We start from the raw sequence: 17,778 nt of genomic DNA on the forward strand, positions 1-17,778 counted from the left end.
TACTTTAAACAGATTCATTTACTATATGTAAATTATATCTCACTGAACTGAAATTACTTTTAGCAGTCTAAGCGCCTGCCTGGCAAGCACAAGGACCCGGGTTCCATGCCTGATAACACATGCTGCGCTGCTGCGCTGGCCACCTTAAAGCAGGGTGTGGTGGAGCACGCCCATAATCTCAGCACCAGGGAGGCTGAGACAGGAGGATCTCTGTAAGTCTGAGCTGCATAGCAAGACACTGCATCAAATAAACAAATAAACAAACAAATTTTAAAAAATTAAAAATCAAGTAAGGAGGGCGGGGATATAGTTCAGTTGCACAGCGTTGGCCTGGCAAGCACAAGTTGTAAGTTTCCATTATTCCTGTTACAAAAAAAGGAAAAAAAATCTACTAAGGTGTGATATTCCTAATTACAACTACAGCTGTCAAGCTGGTGTGGTAGCCCATGTTTGTACCTAATTAGGAGACTGAGGCAAAAATAAAGTAAGTGTCAGAATTAGTATCAAAGATAGAGACTAGTGATAAAGCTTCAGAATCACCAGTTAGGTCTGTGCTCAAGCCATGCCACTTACAATATACGCTCAGTAAAGTTACTTTACTCAAGTCCCAGTTTTTTAATCTGTAAAGTGAGTGACAGCAACTACAGCAGTAACAACAAAAAACGATAGTAATTATTAAACACCATGTGCAAGACATTAAAGTGCTTTATGTAAATGATTTAATTAAATCTTCTCAATAACTGATAGGGTATAGATTCCTACCATTCCTTTCAAAATGTAAACTAAAGCTTCAAAAGTTAAATAAATTAATGTCATAAAGCCAGTAAACAGAAGAGTAAGGGTTGGTATTCAGGAGGCCAAATTCCAGAGTTGTATGCTTATATTACCATCTAAGATACCACGAAAATTAAACGATACAATGTATAGAAAGGACTTACAGTAGTATCTGACACATATGTGTTCAATAAATATAAATACTACTACCCAAATTCTCTTTCCCATCTCTCTAAACAGAATGTTTAAATTCAGGGAAAAAGTTTTTCTTTTAAACAGACAGTATTCAGAGAACAATTATATTTGGCAAGAAATTTCATTTGCTTCCTTGCCAAATCTTTTTTGTGGTCAAAGCTCTTAAAAATTCAAGTTTAACACACAAAATTCATGGCTCATTTTATAAATGTATAATGATGCAATTCTTCTAACTATAAGTAGAAAGAAAACCTACATTCTACAATTGATCATAGCAAATTTCTAACATATATAATAAACACCAATTTATTTTTACTATGTAAAGACTATTGTCTATATATTTCTCCAATGACTTTAGTGATGCTAGCTTACCCGTCTGGTAAATCGTTATCAAACAAACGACTGCAGTCCACGACTTGTCCTCCTGTGCCTATTCGGTCTCTGGATTGAAGACTTACTATTAAACAACAGAAACATTACTAAAATTCACAGAACTGAAAAAGAACTATTACAACCTAAAATATCTATTTTTAGAAGGTATCTGGTTTATTTTAATAGTTTAGAATGAATTGTTGGTTTCTAATAAAGTCTATAGGTTTTTTTTCCCATAGATCTTTTTTTCCTTTGGGAGTAATACCAGAATCTTAGGTTTTCTCTAATTTCATGTTCACAGAACAAAGCCTACTTTTTTTTTCACCCTCATAATAGGGCAATGAAAGGTTGCTAGTGTACTCAAGAAGTGAGATTAAGGGCCAACAAGATAGCTCAGCAGACGAAGCACCTGCTTAGCCAAGTGCAGGGACCAGGGTTCGATCCTCAAGACCAGGCATGGTGGTGCACACATAGTAATCCCAGTGCTGGAGAGAAGGAAAACAGGAGAATCACTACAAGTCCAAGTTGCGTAGTGAGACCCTGTACCAAATACATTTAAAAAAAGTGAGATTACCACATTAAGGATATAGATTCATGTACAGACAAGTTTGAAAAATTTACATTTACTTTTTTCCTTTTAGTTTTTATTTTTATTAGTACCTGTTTGCAGTCCATAATGACTATATTCTTCATGTGGAACTGGTACATGCACAGGCGTATCTTAATTCTTTTTTCTTCTCCTTCCCCTTCCCTCATCTCTTTATCCCTCCCATTTGCATAAGATCTATCTCCCTATTCCTATTACGTAGGTTTTACTTTCCTCTTTTATCTGTGTTTTTAAACTTGTGTGTCTGATTTATTTCACTTAACACTTTGGTCTCAAGGTATATCTATTTTCCTATAAATGACTCAAAAAAATATGGAATGGTTTGTAAATTTACGTGTCGGCTTGCACAAGGCCATGCTAAGCTTTTCTGTGTCATTCCAATTTGAGCATATGTGCTGCTGAAGTGAGCACAAATTTTAATTGTGGGTAATCTCATTGTATTTAAAAACTACACTGGATTCTGCAAATAGGGTGATCCTTGGATTCTATGAGTTCTAGGAGTAGTGTAAATTACCATTATAAACAGGAGATACGAACTATAGAGTTGACTCTGCAAACTAGATTAGACGTGTAATACTGAACAAAACATTTAACATTCTTAAGGCTGACAATCCCAACTGAGTAATGAGGAAGTCGTGTTAAGTGATCTCCCTTAAGTCCTTCCTGGCCGCTCTAATCTTCCTTAATTCTATTTTTGGCAACTCTTCCAAAAGTTGGAAGAAATACTGCTAAATGCCCAAACTGAGTATACTTTCTTTTCCCCAGCACAGAGGACTGACTCCAAGGACTCTGCACTGAGTTACATTCCCAGCATTTTTGTTGTTGTTGCTGTTACAGACAGGCTCTCAATAAATTGCCAGTGCTGCTGGGCTCAAACTTGAAATCCAGAGTGCTGGGATTACAGGCTACACCACTACTCTAGCTTCTTAAAGAATTACTAAATTACCACATAAAAAGTGTGTTGCAAAGTATGACATCTGAGGACCTCTCATTCAATGAATGGTTTCATAGCACTGTTCTATTATTTTCAGTTATAGGAGAGAATACTATAGCATACCCTGGTGGATGTAAACATGTTTTAGGAAAACTACTTGAAAAGTCAGGTTTTTTATAGAAAAGAAGTGAAATGTTTACTGAAATAGAATCATAGTGAAACACTCTATTTTCTTACTAGCTTTGTCTGGAATAGTATTAAGGTTCAAAGCTAAAGAATTCCATGGGTTTCCTGTACTATAAAACACCCAAACAATTTTTACGTGTTCCACATGATCTAATTCTAGTATGTAAAATGAACTGTAGAAATCTTTACTAGAGCCACACTGTTCAGAATATGTAAACATTAACTAAATATCCAACAAAAGATTGGTGAAATTATCATACCCTACAACATTAAAAATGCTATAAAAATATAACCGTGCAAAAAGAAGACATGACAGATTAAAACAGGCTATTAAAACTTTGCATGGTATAATATCATTTTTTAAATTACATAGCAAATATATACATAAAGATGATTATGATGATACATTGTGAGAATGCTTTAGGTTCTCTGTCTACAATTAGACTTCATTAAAGCAAAGAGCATAAGAAAAACTTCACAAAAGCAAAAAGAGCTCAATAGTTTTTTAAATACAAGGGAAGGGCCCGTATCCTGGAATCATGCATCTGTTTGGAAAAGATATCTTTAAAGTGACAATTCTTTAAAAAGATAAAAGCAAAGTGCATAAAAATGCTTAGAACTTTCTATGTTTTAACAAAAACAAAATTTCAATGATTAAGTTACATAATACATCATTAATTATCAATAAGTGAAAGAAAAATAAAGTTTATGGTCACTATAATTAGAATAATAGAAACAGATACGGATATAGAAATATTAGAAAGTGGTATTTCTTAGTATTCTAATGTTTTCTTCAATTTCCAAAAAAGATACTTTGTACATCTATTTACAATTATTTACAGAGGCCCAATTCTCTAAGAACTGAACTCATTCTGTCCTGGAATGACAAAACTACATGACAAGATTTGAGTTTAGGTTGAATTTGGTGGACGTAAACAATGTTTTAGGAGAACTACTTGAAAAACAGTATTTGTATACAAAAAAGTAAAGAATCAGTGAAACACCCTATTTTCTTACTAGCTTTGTTCCTCTCACTCAGTAATTATCCTATTATGAGTCCCACGTTCACACGTAGGCTTTAAATTAAATATACACGCACATATCTAAAAGTAAAACACTTGCATTTGATGTAGTATACTCTAGTAAATACACTTCTAATGTCTAATAGCTTATTATTAAGAGTTTACACCTAAGAGAAGTATTTTGTTAACACAAGAGTTTACACCTAAGAGAAGTATTTTGTTAACACCAGATATCACTTGCAAGAATTATATAATGCACAAAATCAACTACAACAGAAGCAACTACATGTAAAGAGCCTGCATGCCATGATTTATTTTTAGGACGTTGTGTCCTTCTCACTCCAAGAATGGTAAGAATTACCAGTAACTCTGCCCCACAGATGCTTTCCAGGGATGACAAAAATAGGGCTTTACTAAGTAGCTATTCTGCCAGTTACCACACCATGAATCCAATTCTTTCCTTGTAAGAAACGTAGTTCTTCAGGTACCTTTGGGAACTAAAACTCTGAGCTATTCATAATGAAATTATTTTAGTCTTAATTCTGTTCTATTACAAGGTAAGATTCCAATTGAATTTTCTTTCTTTTTTTTTTTGTACTAGAAATTGAGCTCAGGACCTTGCGCTTGCCAAGCAGGCACTTGTGCCACTGAGCTACGCTCCCAGTCCTGAATGTTTATTCTTGAAGCCCTCAAGGTGCCTTCCTCTGTGTCCTACCACACTATGCATCACAGCCAAATCTCAACCTATCAGGTTGTTTTTTTTTTTCACTATTTTCTTTTTTGGTACCGGCAATCGAACTCTAGGCCTCGCACTTGCTAGGCAGGCACTGCACCGCTGAGCTATATCCCTGGCCCAATCCATTAGTTTTTAAGAAAAGTCTCAAGAAATTTTTATATCAAGCCCTGTGCTCTGTCAATTCAAGATAGTCTCTCAGTCCCTTTCCACTGAGCACCGTATAAGTAAGCTAACAAGTTCTCCCTTTTTCCAGTTAAGTCTTGTACTACTATTGCTCCTTTTTTCAATTAGTATAGATTTTTTTAAGACTATGAGGTATTCAAAATTGAATAGAAAGTTCAATAGAATATTTTTATTCAAGAACTAGCTTGCGGATTATCTTCAGAAAACTTTAATACCATCTACACAATCTAGGTGCTGTACTGTATTTGAGTATTCTGAAAGGGTTCTTTCCTGAAGGATCAACAATTCTTACTTGGAGATGCTATTTTTTTTATACATATTAAGGGTTTTTTTCAATTAAGTTAACCTGTATCCTAGATCCACTGTTTATGGCATATTGACTCATATTTAACTTATGCGAATGTAGCTGTAGTTGTTATATTTTGATTTAAAAGGTACTTAAATTATAGGTCAGTCTGAATGAGGCCAAAATTCACTGATTTTTAAATTTCACACTTACCTACTATTTGTCCTCTAACTGTATCATTGTCATTTGGCCCAAGTTTGCACAGATCCAACCGCTGATCTATTTCAAACCAACAAAAAACAAAAAATTTAAAAATTAGCTGGTATCAGAAATTTTGACATCTATTACTAAAAGTAAATTTTCATCTATTACAAATCATATCTATAAAGAATCATAACACAAATGTTTAAAATTCTCTAACCTCATATAAATTAGCATTTAACTATTTCAAGTTCTGATAAATTCAGATTTCAAACAGCATGCCACATCAGTACGTGATATTGCCAAAAGGCAGACCACTGCCATCTAACTCTTGCCTTGCCTCCTAATTATTTGTGTTAAAGCAATTTATACGTCAGCCTCAGTTCTGTCACATGTAACCACAGAAACTATCTTGCATTTTTCAAGGATTGAATCTGATAATACTATAACATAAGACTTTCAACATGGTGCCTCCCATGTAAATGTTCAACAAATGTTAGTTATCATTCTTACTACTTTTATCTAATCATTCCAACCCCCCAACTATGCACACAAATTGGGTACAAAAAAAATTATCCATCTATGGACTTTTCAGTGGAAAGACACCCAAAAGGACTCTGCCACTTGGTTACATGAATCACATAGACGTTAAGTCAGTTTGTTAATCCATTGTGGAAATCACTATGAATGTGTTTTTTTCTTTTTCTTTCTTCCTTTTTTTTTTTTTTTTTTTGCTGTACCAGGGATTGAACTCAGGATGCTGCACTTGCCAGGCAAGCACTTATTCTGCTGAGTTATCTCCCTGGCACTATGAATGTCTTGATCTTGGTCCATCTTCTAAAGGCCCAGGTCAATGAAAAACTGAACTGAATATTCAGTAGTTGATATAACTATCTCACGATTAATTTCTAGTTTTGTTACAGTAGTATTTTACCATTCTTCTTTTTTTTTTTTTTTTTGGTGTTACCAGGGACAAATTCAGGTCCTTGTACTTGCCAGGTAAACACTTATTCCACTGAGCCATCCCCCTGAACCCCGTGTTTTACCATTCTTTAACTAATATTTCTTCTTTAATTGACACCTCCAACATCCCAATCCCCTACATGAAGACATATTGCCATCTCACAGATGCAGCAGAACAGAGGCTGTTACTGACAAATTTAAAACACATGTTTACTTGGACACTTTTCTTCTCAACCTTCTGGATATCAATCACTTCTTAATATTTATTATTAATTTTTTTTAAATAAGTGCTTTTTTTTTGAGGTACTGGGGATTGAACTCAGGATCCTGTGCTTGCCAGGCAAGCGTTTATTCTACTAAGCTATCTTCCCAGCCCCCTTATTATTAATTCTAAGCCCACATACATAAAATGTTACACCTTTAAGAAGTGTACACAATTGCAGGTGTAGTAGCTCACGCCCGTAACCCCAGCACCAGGAGGCTGAAACAGGAAGATCACCCTTTGAGGCCAGCCTGGACTGCACAGCTCAAGACCCCATCTCAAAACAAAACTGGGTACAAAATAAATATAGACCAGGAATTTAACCAATATTTAAGACATATATAGGAAATTTCTGGACCCCTATGATATAAATAAAAATCTTGATAACAATTAAAATAACATGATATTAACAAGACAATGTGTGTTTTGTTTTGTTTTTTTTTAATCCAAAAGCTCTAGCATCTACTCACAACCAGTGTCTTTGAGGCGGTTGATGGCATTGGAAAGAAGACGGACACAACCAAGAAACCCAGCACCTTGCTTCTTATGGATTTTCTTGTGATTCCACACACTGATTGTAACTGAATCAGATTTTCCAATATACCTAAAAACCAAAAGAGCTACATGAATAACTCAAAGTAGTCTAAAATTTTTCTTTTTATATATTCTAAAGTCACAAATATTTTTCAGAATATAGCTAGAATATGCAAAATATATTTTGAGTTCAGTCAATCCACATGTCTGAACTTAATTTTTTATAAGTTTAAAAATACCTTAAAAATGATTTTTAATATCTCAAGCTGGGCAAAAATTCTTGTTAGTAAAAAAAGCTTTTTCTGTAGCTAGTATCTAGTAGCACTAAGGGAGTTTATAATCATTACTTCTTTTCAAGAACAAAAATCCTAAAAGAACGCTTATTATGGCCACAATTTAAGTACCATAGTACCTAAATTAGTATGACATGACCTCTCCTTCAGAGAAGACTGAGTTCACTTGCAGGGGGTGTTGTCAAGGCTGACAGACCAAAAATCTGACCTACCTGTTATATTTTTTAATGCTGTAGAACAAAAGCTGTTTGTAACGCTTTTCCCCTGCTTCTTTCCTGCATGCAGGCCTTGAGCGAGCAGGACTCTTGTAGATTTCACTTCACTGCCTGCAGACAAGCAGAGCAGGGGAAAGCGTTACTGTACTTGTCTGTGCACATGCCTTTGATGTTAGCGTGGCATTGACCCATGGGTAAACGTATGGACCATAATGTGTCGGGGAACCTAACTCTATTTCTATGACTCTAAGAGGTCAAATTTTTGGTCCAGCAACCTTGATCTTAAAAGTATCATTCAACAAAAGAGAAATAACAGAAAAATTCACCTAATATATGTAAAGCCTAAGCTTCTTACGTGAAGGCTAAAACTGTTAAACAAAGATCATGGAAGGGGCACAAGAGTCCGTGGATCCACCTGCACCTACAGAATGGCTACCTTTGAGCTTTTAGTTATGTAAGTTGATACATTCCTTTATTAATTCTTTAAGCTATTTTGAATTTGGTCTCTGTTGCTTACAAATAAAAAGATTTGAGTTAAAGTATCATTCAGAATATATACACCAATTTCCAATCACACCCTACCAGATGTACCTTGGTATGTAACTACTACACACTATTAATTCCAGAACTAGGATCAAGTAGTAAACAGGCAAACCGCTCCAAATCAAACATTAAAAAAACAAATACAGACACTCCTTGTTTAACAACTAAGTGGTTCTGCTGCTGTCATTGGTCACTAAATGAGGAATTGTACAAAATATGTACAATGTTGAAAACAGAGTCAAAGGAAACTCCCATTTGATGACTTTGCTTTCATCTCCGTAACTCTTACATGCAGTGCTGTCACATAGGACATGACAGAAAACTACAATACACAGTACAATCAGCAAAAATCACAATAGTGTATGAACAAGGTACAATGTAGAAAAAAAGATCTTGAGGCTCTATAAACAAAATGTACAGAACTATACAGGAAAAAAAGAAGGGTCATAAGATCGAGTGCTGGACAGCATACCTTGGTCTAAACCCAAAGAGTCGCTAAATGAGTAGTACCTGCACATCACACTAAATCTGTTTCCCCACTAATATGCCTGGTTTGTAGACACACTGGAAAAGTGATTCCCCCAAGGGCAGGGCAGGGTGGCCCACCCCTGGCTCCACAGCCCCATTTGTTTCCTGCAGTACGCCACCAGGTGTTATGTGTGCAGCGGTGTGGAGAGGTGGGAACATTCTGTCTTCAACTGCACTAACCACCTGCTGATCACAGACCTTCTGGATGTAACTTAAGGATTACTAGGAATTAACTGTGCAGCAGCACTTAAGTGCGCAGGTCACACACGTTCTGTACAAATACTCTTGGGCTAGGAATTAATCAGAAATATCACTGCTTACACCTAGAGAAGTATTTCCATCATTTTAAGGAAATGTTATATAACACAACACATATCCCAATTAATACAAAAAGGTGTAATTTTTTTTAAAATTGAAAGTTAAATAAAAACCCTCTATTTTATCTGCAAATATGATTTTTAAACAAGCTTCAGGATGTTGCATCACATGGGCTACCTCTACATAAGAATACAGTATTATCACACAGAAAAAAATGTAATACATATAGCCAAACAAGGGGCTGAATGCCTATGATCCCAGCATTTGGAAGGCTGAGGCAGGAAGGCTGCCAAGAATACAGGGTCAGCCTGGGCTACATAGTAAATTCAATGCTGGTCTAACCTACAAGGTGAGACCCTTTCTTAAATAAATTGTATTTATTTATTTATTTATTTATTATAATAAACAGTATCGGGGGCCTGGCCCTAGCTCAGGCCTTTAAGTGGCTGCTTCCACAAAACTGTCAGCCTCAGGTTGCTGGAGTTCGAACCTCACTCCTCTCCCGCTGGCCAAAAGTGCCCTGAAGGCATTCGAGCAACAAAAAAATAAATAAATAAATAAACAGTATCTCCCTGAGCATTTCTCTACCACCTTGGAAAAAAAGAGAAAAAAAAAATCTATTAATATTAACTATAACATAAAACCTAATAAACTCATGAAAAGTGTTCAAGATCATTAGTTATTAGAGTAATAGACATCAAAACCACAGTGAGGTACCAATTCATAACTACTAAGATGGTTATAATTCTTAGAAGAAAAATAAGATTTAGCTAGAGAGGAATAAAGAAAATATCCTAAAATGGTCCATCTGGAAAACAATCACTGGGTCAGGGGTGTAGCTCAGCAGTACTAGCAGGCACAAGGTCCTGAGTTCAATTCCTGGTACGAAGAAGGGAGGGGAGGGAAGGGAAGAGGGGAGGGGGAAGGGGAGGGGAGGGGAGGGGAGAGGAGGGGTGGGGAAGGGGAGGAGAGAGCAAAAGCAAAGATAAAACACTGGAAAGCAATCATGAAAGAACACAACTGCCATCAACAACACTGCACTGTCCAGAATGGTAGCCATCAGCCACACCAAACTATTAAGCATTTCCAATGTGGCTCATCCAGATGGAAGTAAGCTCTAAGTATAAAATAATCCTGATTTCAAAGACTTAGTATATGATGAAATAATTCAATATCTTATTTAGGTTATATGCTGAAATGACAGTATTTTAGATAAGCTAAATTATGCTTAATTTCAGTTGTTTCTTTTGTATGTTTTTAAAATATGGCAACTGAAAATTTTAAAATTGAAGATATGCTCCAACTTGTGACTCAGATTTTTTCCAGCACTAGCAGTTGAACCCAGGATCTCCACACTGAACTACATTCTAGCCTCTTTTGTACCTTTTATTTTGAGACACAGTCCCAATAAGTTACTAAGCTGCCTCAAACTTTAGATCTTCCTGCCTCCCTAAGCCTCCCAGAGTGCAGGAATTACAAGCATGTGCCAACACTCCAGCTTACATTTCTACTGATGCTTACTTATATAGATCTAGAAGTTAATAAAGCAATGCATTTAAAACTTGGGAAGAAAGTGATGTTTCATCTTAAAATCTCTATTCAAACTATCTGTTAAGGGGCTGGTGAGATGGCTCAGTGGTCTAAAGCACCTACTTAGAACAAGCTTAGCAAACACAGGGACTGCGGTTCAATCCCCCAGCACCACATGCCAGCCAAACCCGCCCCCTGGTGGGCTGAGCTGGCCACACACACACACACACACACACATAAATAAATAAATAAATTTAAAAAAAAAAACAAACTATCTGTTAAGTAAGGATACAAAACACAGTTTTAGATTTCAAAATGTTTTCTATTTTTCTACTCTTTCTCAAAACAACAATGGAAGATAAACTTCACAGAAAAAAGCAGGAGCAGAAGAACTAATAGCAGTTGTCATTGAGAGACAAAGTCCTAACCTAATGATAAAGGCAGTCCCAGGAAGACTACAGAGCAAGAGCCATCAGGCCAAATTGAAGCAAGAAAACACAGACTTTAGAAGAGCTGTCTGCAAGAAGAAAAAGCCATTGGAATACCAGACAGAACTGAAAATAAGGCCTCATAAGAGAGCTGGGAATTAATGAGATGCACAGAAAGCCAAACACATGGCACGGCTACCTTGAGAAACAACAGTTGTCAAAAAAGAAAAAGTAGTTCCTGTGTGCCACATAATCAATCTGTCTCTGAATACTTTCATCATCATAATCACATCACCATAGAATAATGATTTAACTAAATAATTTCTTTTAACTAAATTTCATCAATACTGAAGGACTAGGAGAAAAGAAGGCATATGAGTGAGCATTTGGGGGCTGGGATAGGTGGGGGTACTAATTTGAAAAGCTGAGTTATCCTCTCAGGTAAAAAATGTTAAAATACCTAAAACTAAAAACAAAAAAACAATCGAGGTGATATAAAATATCTAGAAACAGAATACCTGAATAAAGTCAAACCTATTAAAGATATCATACACTATTATGATTAAGATAGAAAGAAAGAAACCATCTACACAGAAGGAACGCTGATCCTTATGTTTTATGCTAATAACTTACCTAAAGTGAACTAACTTTTATTTCACTGGAAAGGGAGGACTGTTCTATACTGTGAGACAGTTTAATTTTGTTGTTAGAACTACCTTCCAAAACCAGGGATCAGTATGCCAAAACACTTTTCCACTGGGTTCTGTATCCCTTTTGTGGAGACCAAATTATATCACAGATAAAACTCAGATAATTTTCTGAGATTTTTTTTTCAGAAATTCCATCAAATAATAGCAATTCTGTGTTTTAATAATTAAACCTACAAGTTTAATTAAATTTGTAATTCACACCTACAGGTCATAATGCTGATTCCATTTTGGGTCGAGCGTATTCTTCACAGTATCTGTAGAATGGCACTGTCCAGATCCATCAACCACCACCTTCGCAAATGGGTCAGGAAGTCCTGTGAAAAGAGAGACTTTCTTTTGTTAAGGAAGTTTGATATACAAGATAGATTAATCACATAAAGATTAATATTTGCTATAAAAATTTAGTTTTTATTTATAAATTTATTTATACTTAAAAGCTAAACTTGGGGTCAGGTAGATGGCTCAGTAGAATAAGCGCTTGCTTGGCAAGTGCAAGGGCCTGAGTTCAATCCCCAGTTCTGCCAAAAAAAAAAAAAGAAAAAGCTAAACTTTTAAGTATAAACAAAAAGTGGTTTGTTTTAAAGCAAATATCAGTTACTTCCACATGCACACATGTAATCTCAGCAGCTGGGAGGCTGAAGCAAGAGGACCACTGCGAGTTCAAGGCCATCTGCCAGTCTGAACTACACAGCAAGACACTGTCTCAACAACAAAAAAATTACTTCCACATTAAACACCAGGAGAGTATTGTTGCTATTTTTTTCTACCTCAAAGCAGTCTCGATTTAAAGGTAACTTCATATGTACAGGTTTTTCTTTTTCCTTTTCCTTGTCTTTTTGAGATAGGGTCTCCTTGTGTAGCTCAGGCTGGCCCTGAGCTCACTTTGCAGCCCAGGCTGTCTCAAACTCATAACAATCCTCCTGCCTCTGCCTCCCAGTGCTGGGATTACAGGCATGGGCCACCCCCCCCAGCAAATAGAAGTTTTTAAGAATTATCATACCTATGATCTCAGAAAGATAAACAGAGCATTGTGGTGCTGCTCTCTCTTCCCACATGGCTCCCTTAGTAGCTCACTAAAAGAGGTCTGTTTGCTTGGAGAAGGGGGTGTTGTTTTCCCCCCAGAGATAAGGTCTCCCTATGTTGTTCAGGTTGACCTCAAATTCTTGGCAAATGTCCTGCCTCAGCCTCTCAAATACTGGGATTACAGGTACCACCACATTCAGCTTTCTAAAGAGCTTATTAAAGTAAGTTTCCACATAGACATGTGGTCTAAGTGCTATGCACAGGTACCAGCTCCCTACAATGAGTGCAACCATTATAGACTATAAACATATACTACTAAAATTAAAAATAATCACAACAACAACAAAACCATGGGCTACAAAGAACTCAAATTAGTCAACAAGTTTTTCTGAGTAACCTGCATGAATGATGAGAGACTGAACCAAAAATGTAATACTCTGCCACAGAAGAGTTACAACTCCTTATGGCTTAGATGTGGACTGTCCCCAGGAGCTTGTGTGTTTGGAAAAGCACTATGCTCACGAGGGGATAGCCCACTGGTGCATTCAGGTTGACCTGCTGCGAGGAGGGGCCTGGCAGCCTCTGGGAGGTGCCTGGAGGGCTGTGTCCTCCTCTGCTCCCCCCCCCCCTTGGTCACCAGCACAGGAGCAGCTTTCCTCTGCCAGACCTTCCACTAACAGTTTCTGCTGGAGCCAGCTGACAAGGGACTGGAGCTATGAGCCAGACCGTCTCCACCTCTAAGTTGCAGGTGCTGCTAGGTACTCTGTCACAGTGACAAAGGAGGTGTCCAGGACAGTAGTGGTGATTATATGGGAGCCGGGGCACTGAGAATAAATAATGCTGGGCTGTACTGATTAAAATACCCAACACTTGGGGCTGGAGAGATGGCTCGGTGGTCTAAAGCAGGCTTGTCAAAGCACAGGGACTGCGGTTCGATCCCCCAGCACCACATGCCAGCCAGCGCCGCCCCCTGGTGGGCTGAGCTGGCCACACACACACACACACACACACACAATAAATAAATGTAATAAATAATTTAAAAAATAAATAATTTAAAATAAATAAATAAATAAAATATCCAACACTTAAAAAACACTTTGATGAGTACTACTCCACGTTTTTATATCCTTAATCCTCATAATAACCCTATAAGGTGGCATTAAAATAGGCATTAGCCCTATTTTACTGATAAGGAAACTGATATACAAAAGGGTTAGCCTAAGGTCACACACTAGTAAGTAACCTAAAGTTTAGATTTTAATCTCAAGCACATGCTGGCTAGCTGCAGATTTCTTGTCCTCAACAACTATGCTATACACCTCCCACTGCCACACTATGTAATTAATTCAGCAGCACATATATGAGCTAAGAAAACCACAGTAATATTTTAAACTATAAGGAAAAAGTATGATGGGACTTACTGGGGCTTAAAAAAAAAGGACAAACAGGTAAAGGAAGACTTTCCTAGCAATAAGAAGAGCACCCAGGAGCCTAGGATGACATATGAAGGGTACTGAAGAAACTAACCAAACTGTGTGATGAAGCATAAAGTGAAATGCTGCTAGAGATAGGAGTGACCCAGTAAAAGAGGCTTAGAAAGTCCAGAAAATAGGTCTGGAATGATTAAGTCTCAGGGAGCCATTACTGATTCTGGAGCTACATTTCCAGCCATGTCTTTCCATTGTGGTATTTAGATAGACTGGAAGAGGACAAGGCTACCAGCATGGAGAGTACTAAAATCCCTCACTGGTAGACCTGGAGTCGATGTACACCCAGAGCCTCACGCAGTCATAGGGGGGCTTTCCCAGAGGTGGCTGGACCCTGAATGTGTGACAATGGGATTACAGGTATGAGGTTACTAATCACTTTACTGACTGGTTTGGCACAGCTCTGGATGGAATTAAGGGGGCCCGGCCCTGGATGTGAGTGCCCCCCACCCTAAGGGCAGGTAACCTCGATAAAATATAATGAATGGAAAAGAGGGTTACTGTGGTAACTTGTCACTTGCTGCCTTCTGCCTGCCGTGAGCTGTTTCTCCTCTGTGATTCCCCTCTGCCATGCCACCATGCCTTGGAGCCAGCCAGCTATGTACTGGACCCTCCATACACTGTAAGAGAAAAAGACTTTTCCTCCTGTAACTTTGCATGTCAGGGTTGGGGGGATGGCTCCGTGGCATAAGCACCTGCCTGGCAAGTGCAAGGTCCTGAGTTCAATCCCCCGTACAAAAAACAAAACAAAACAAAACTTTATCAGGCGTTTTGTCTTAGCAGTAAAAAAGTAACAAAGACATAATGCAAGAATTAGATGAAAAGACAAGGAATTAGGGAAGGCACATTACAAAGGGAAAGGGAAAAAAAAAAAGGAAAGGAAATGACATGAGGTCTGCTCTGAAATATTTAATAAAAATTAATAAGAAACTAATGTCAAAGGTGACAAAATAGTTTTTTTCTGCTCAAAGCAACTGTGGTCCTTTTTGTGGGTGGTTTTTTTTTTGTATTTTAGGGAAGGGTCTGCAGAGTGCTCAGGATCTCACTACTAGATAGGACTCATAGTGATCTGCCTGTTTACAGCCTCCCAAGTGCTGGGATTACAGGCACACATCACCATGCCCAGTCTCTGTTGCTGTCTCAGCATGCCCTGGGGGTGGAGCCAGCAGGGCAGGTCCTAGAATCAAACCCCCAGCCCCTGTGCCTGCTTGTAGGCGCTTTAATCCACTGAGCTAATTGGCTGGCCCTTTGTTTTGTTTTTTGAGACGGGGCTTCTTTATGTAGTTGTCCTGAACTCACTATGTACCCTCGGCTGGCCTTGAACTCACAGTGATCCTCGTGCCTCAGTCAGTAGTATTACAGATGTGTGTTACTACAATGATTCTTCTGACAAAACAAAGTCAGGAGAAGCTGGGACTAAAAACACTAAAGAAACAAAAATGACAATTTAGATGAAGATTCAAGAACAGCCAGAAATTGCCTATCCAGTTCCTCAATTCCACGAGTCTTTCTTCAACTAAATCAAGACCCAATCTTAATACATTTTAAAGAAAATTAGTTAAGTTAGGGTATCAAATATACTTAACTGTACTGTTCTTTTTTTTTTTTTTTTTTTTTTTTTTTTTTTTTTTTGCGGAACCGGGGATTGAACTCAGGCCCTTGCGCTTGGCAGGGAAGCGCTTATCCCACTGAGCCATCTCCCCGGCCCAACTGTACTGTTCTTAAAGCTTAGTGCTATTCATGTTATTTCAACAACTACAAATCTGTAAATGTGCTTAATGGAAAAGTTTTGGGTTTTTTTTACCTCTTCCTTCAACAACACTGAAAAGTATTTTCTCCTGAGAAGACTCCTATATTGTTCTCTTGATTTTACTATCTAAATAAACATATAAATATATGTATCAAGCAAAAACAAAAATCATATGTCTAGCTTCCCCTTTGGGTATTATTCAACTAGTTAAAGAATTAAGGATTACCCAGGCACTGTTGTAGCCCTAGTACTGGGGGAGACTTGAGATAAGAGGCTAACCAGTTTGAGCCACTCAGGGAAACTTAGTCTCTGTCTCCAAAAAAAAAAAAAAAAGGCTGTGGACATGGTTTGGTACAAAGGCCCTAGAGGTCCAACCCCCAATATTGCATGAAAGAAAAAAATTAAAGTTCAAGAGAAACTTTTTTAGTGGGGCAGGGAGATAGCAGCCTGCTTGACAAGTGCTAGGTGCTGAGTTTGATTTCCAGTATTACAAAACAAGAAATAATAAACTTTAAAAAATAAAAAAAGAAACCTTTTATAGACCCCCTACAGGTTTATTAACTATGAAAGTTTAAGTCCCAGTTTCCTACTGTCTTCTGTTAAGTGACACAACAAATCAAAATATAATCTCCATATCTTAACAACAACAACAAAGCCTGGGTTGCAACTTAAAACTAATTACACTAAAGTATTTAAAGAATTTAAGATCCAAATACTCGGAAAAACTACACATTTTCTAAAGCTAGTGAGACCTCTGGTGGTAAATATGAAGTAAAGTGTTTTCCGTATTTTAAAAATTTCTCAATTCTTCCCATCACTCACAAGGCAAATCAAATATCTTAGCTGAAGAACCTCCTTATTATGCAAGTGTATTTAGCTGCAAGTAATACTGAAATAAAATTTTTAACTTAAAACTGAGTTTCTTTTCAAAGAAAAAAAAGCTTATTTCAGGTTGGATGATGAAAAAATTCAACTGACCTATATTGATTCTGAGGGACTGATCTAGACTCCATAAAGTACTTTAATATACTGTCTTAAAAATAAATCTTTGTGTGGAGGTAGGAGGAAGGATTGAGTGTTGAACCCAAGACCTTCACACTGAGCTATACCCTGGCCCTTTCTTAATTCATTTTGTGACAGAGTCTTGCTTAGTAGGCCAGGGATAGTAGCTCAGCACCACAGCACCTGAGTGGAAAGTGTAAAGGTCCTGAGTTTGACTCCTAGTACCAGAAAAAGAAAGCAAGCAAAGCAAGCAAACAAGAAAAGGAAAACAAAAGAAAGGCCACAGATTCTCAATTAGTCACTACTTGCATAGTAAGTTTAAAGTTGTGATCCTACAGCCTCAGACATCCAGAGTACTAGGATTATAGGCATACACCACCACACATAGCCACAAATCTTTCCTTTTTCTTTATTTTTCTATTGTTGGCATTGGGGAATCGAGCTCAGGACCTTGTGCCTGCCAGGCAGGTACTTATGCCACTGAGCTATCTCCCCAGCCTGACCTTATCTTTTTAATGTTGTATTAAAGAGAGAAAAAAAATCCAATGCTAATGGAAATTTTTTTTTTACATTTTCTCTTTACAGAAAACACATAATATATAGAATGTGATAAAAATCAATGGGAGAGGGGCTGGAGAGATGGCTCAGTAGGATAAGCGCTTGACTGACAAACCCAAGGATCTGAGTTCAATCCCT

At 37.4% G+C, this 17,778-nt stretch overlaps 1 protein-coding gene and 1 non-coding gene across 2 annotated transcripts in view; both read right to left on the reverse strand.

Annotated features, from left to right (window-relative positions):
- Smurf2 (SMAD specific E3 ubiquitin protein ligase 2) overlaps nt 1–17,778 on the reverse strand; it is a 66,008-nt gene that overhangs the window by 44,540 nt on the left and 3,690 nt on the right. The window contains exons 3-6 of the mRNA XM_023714115.1: nt 12,026–12,134; nt 7,192–7,325; nt 5,509–5,574; nt 1,342–1,426 (exon numbers count right to left, since the gene is read on the reverse strand). Coding sequence (XP_023569883.1) covers nt 1,342–1,426; nt 5,509–5,574; nt 7,192–7,325; nt 12,026–12,134 — 394 coding nt within the window. The remainder of the gene's footprint in view (nt 1–1,341; nt 1,427–5,508; nt 5,575–7,191; nt 7,326–12,025; nt 12,135–17,778) is intronic.
- Nucleotides 2,255–2,359, reverse strand: LOC111816517. The gene has a single exon (XR_002820893.1). It is a non-coding gene; the product is annotated as a U6 spliceosomal RNA (small nuclear RNA).

This window comes from Octodon degus, unplaced genomic scaffold (assembly GCF_000260255.1).
Source record: "Octodon degus isolate 3935 unplaced genomic scaffold, OctDeg1.0 scaffold00033, whole genome shotgun sequence".
In the NCBI taxonomy this organism is placed as follows: domain Eukaryota; kingdom Metazoa; phylum Chordata; class Mammalia; order Rodentia; family Octodontidae; genus Octodon; species Octodon degus.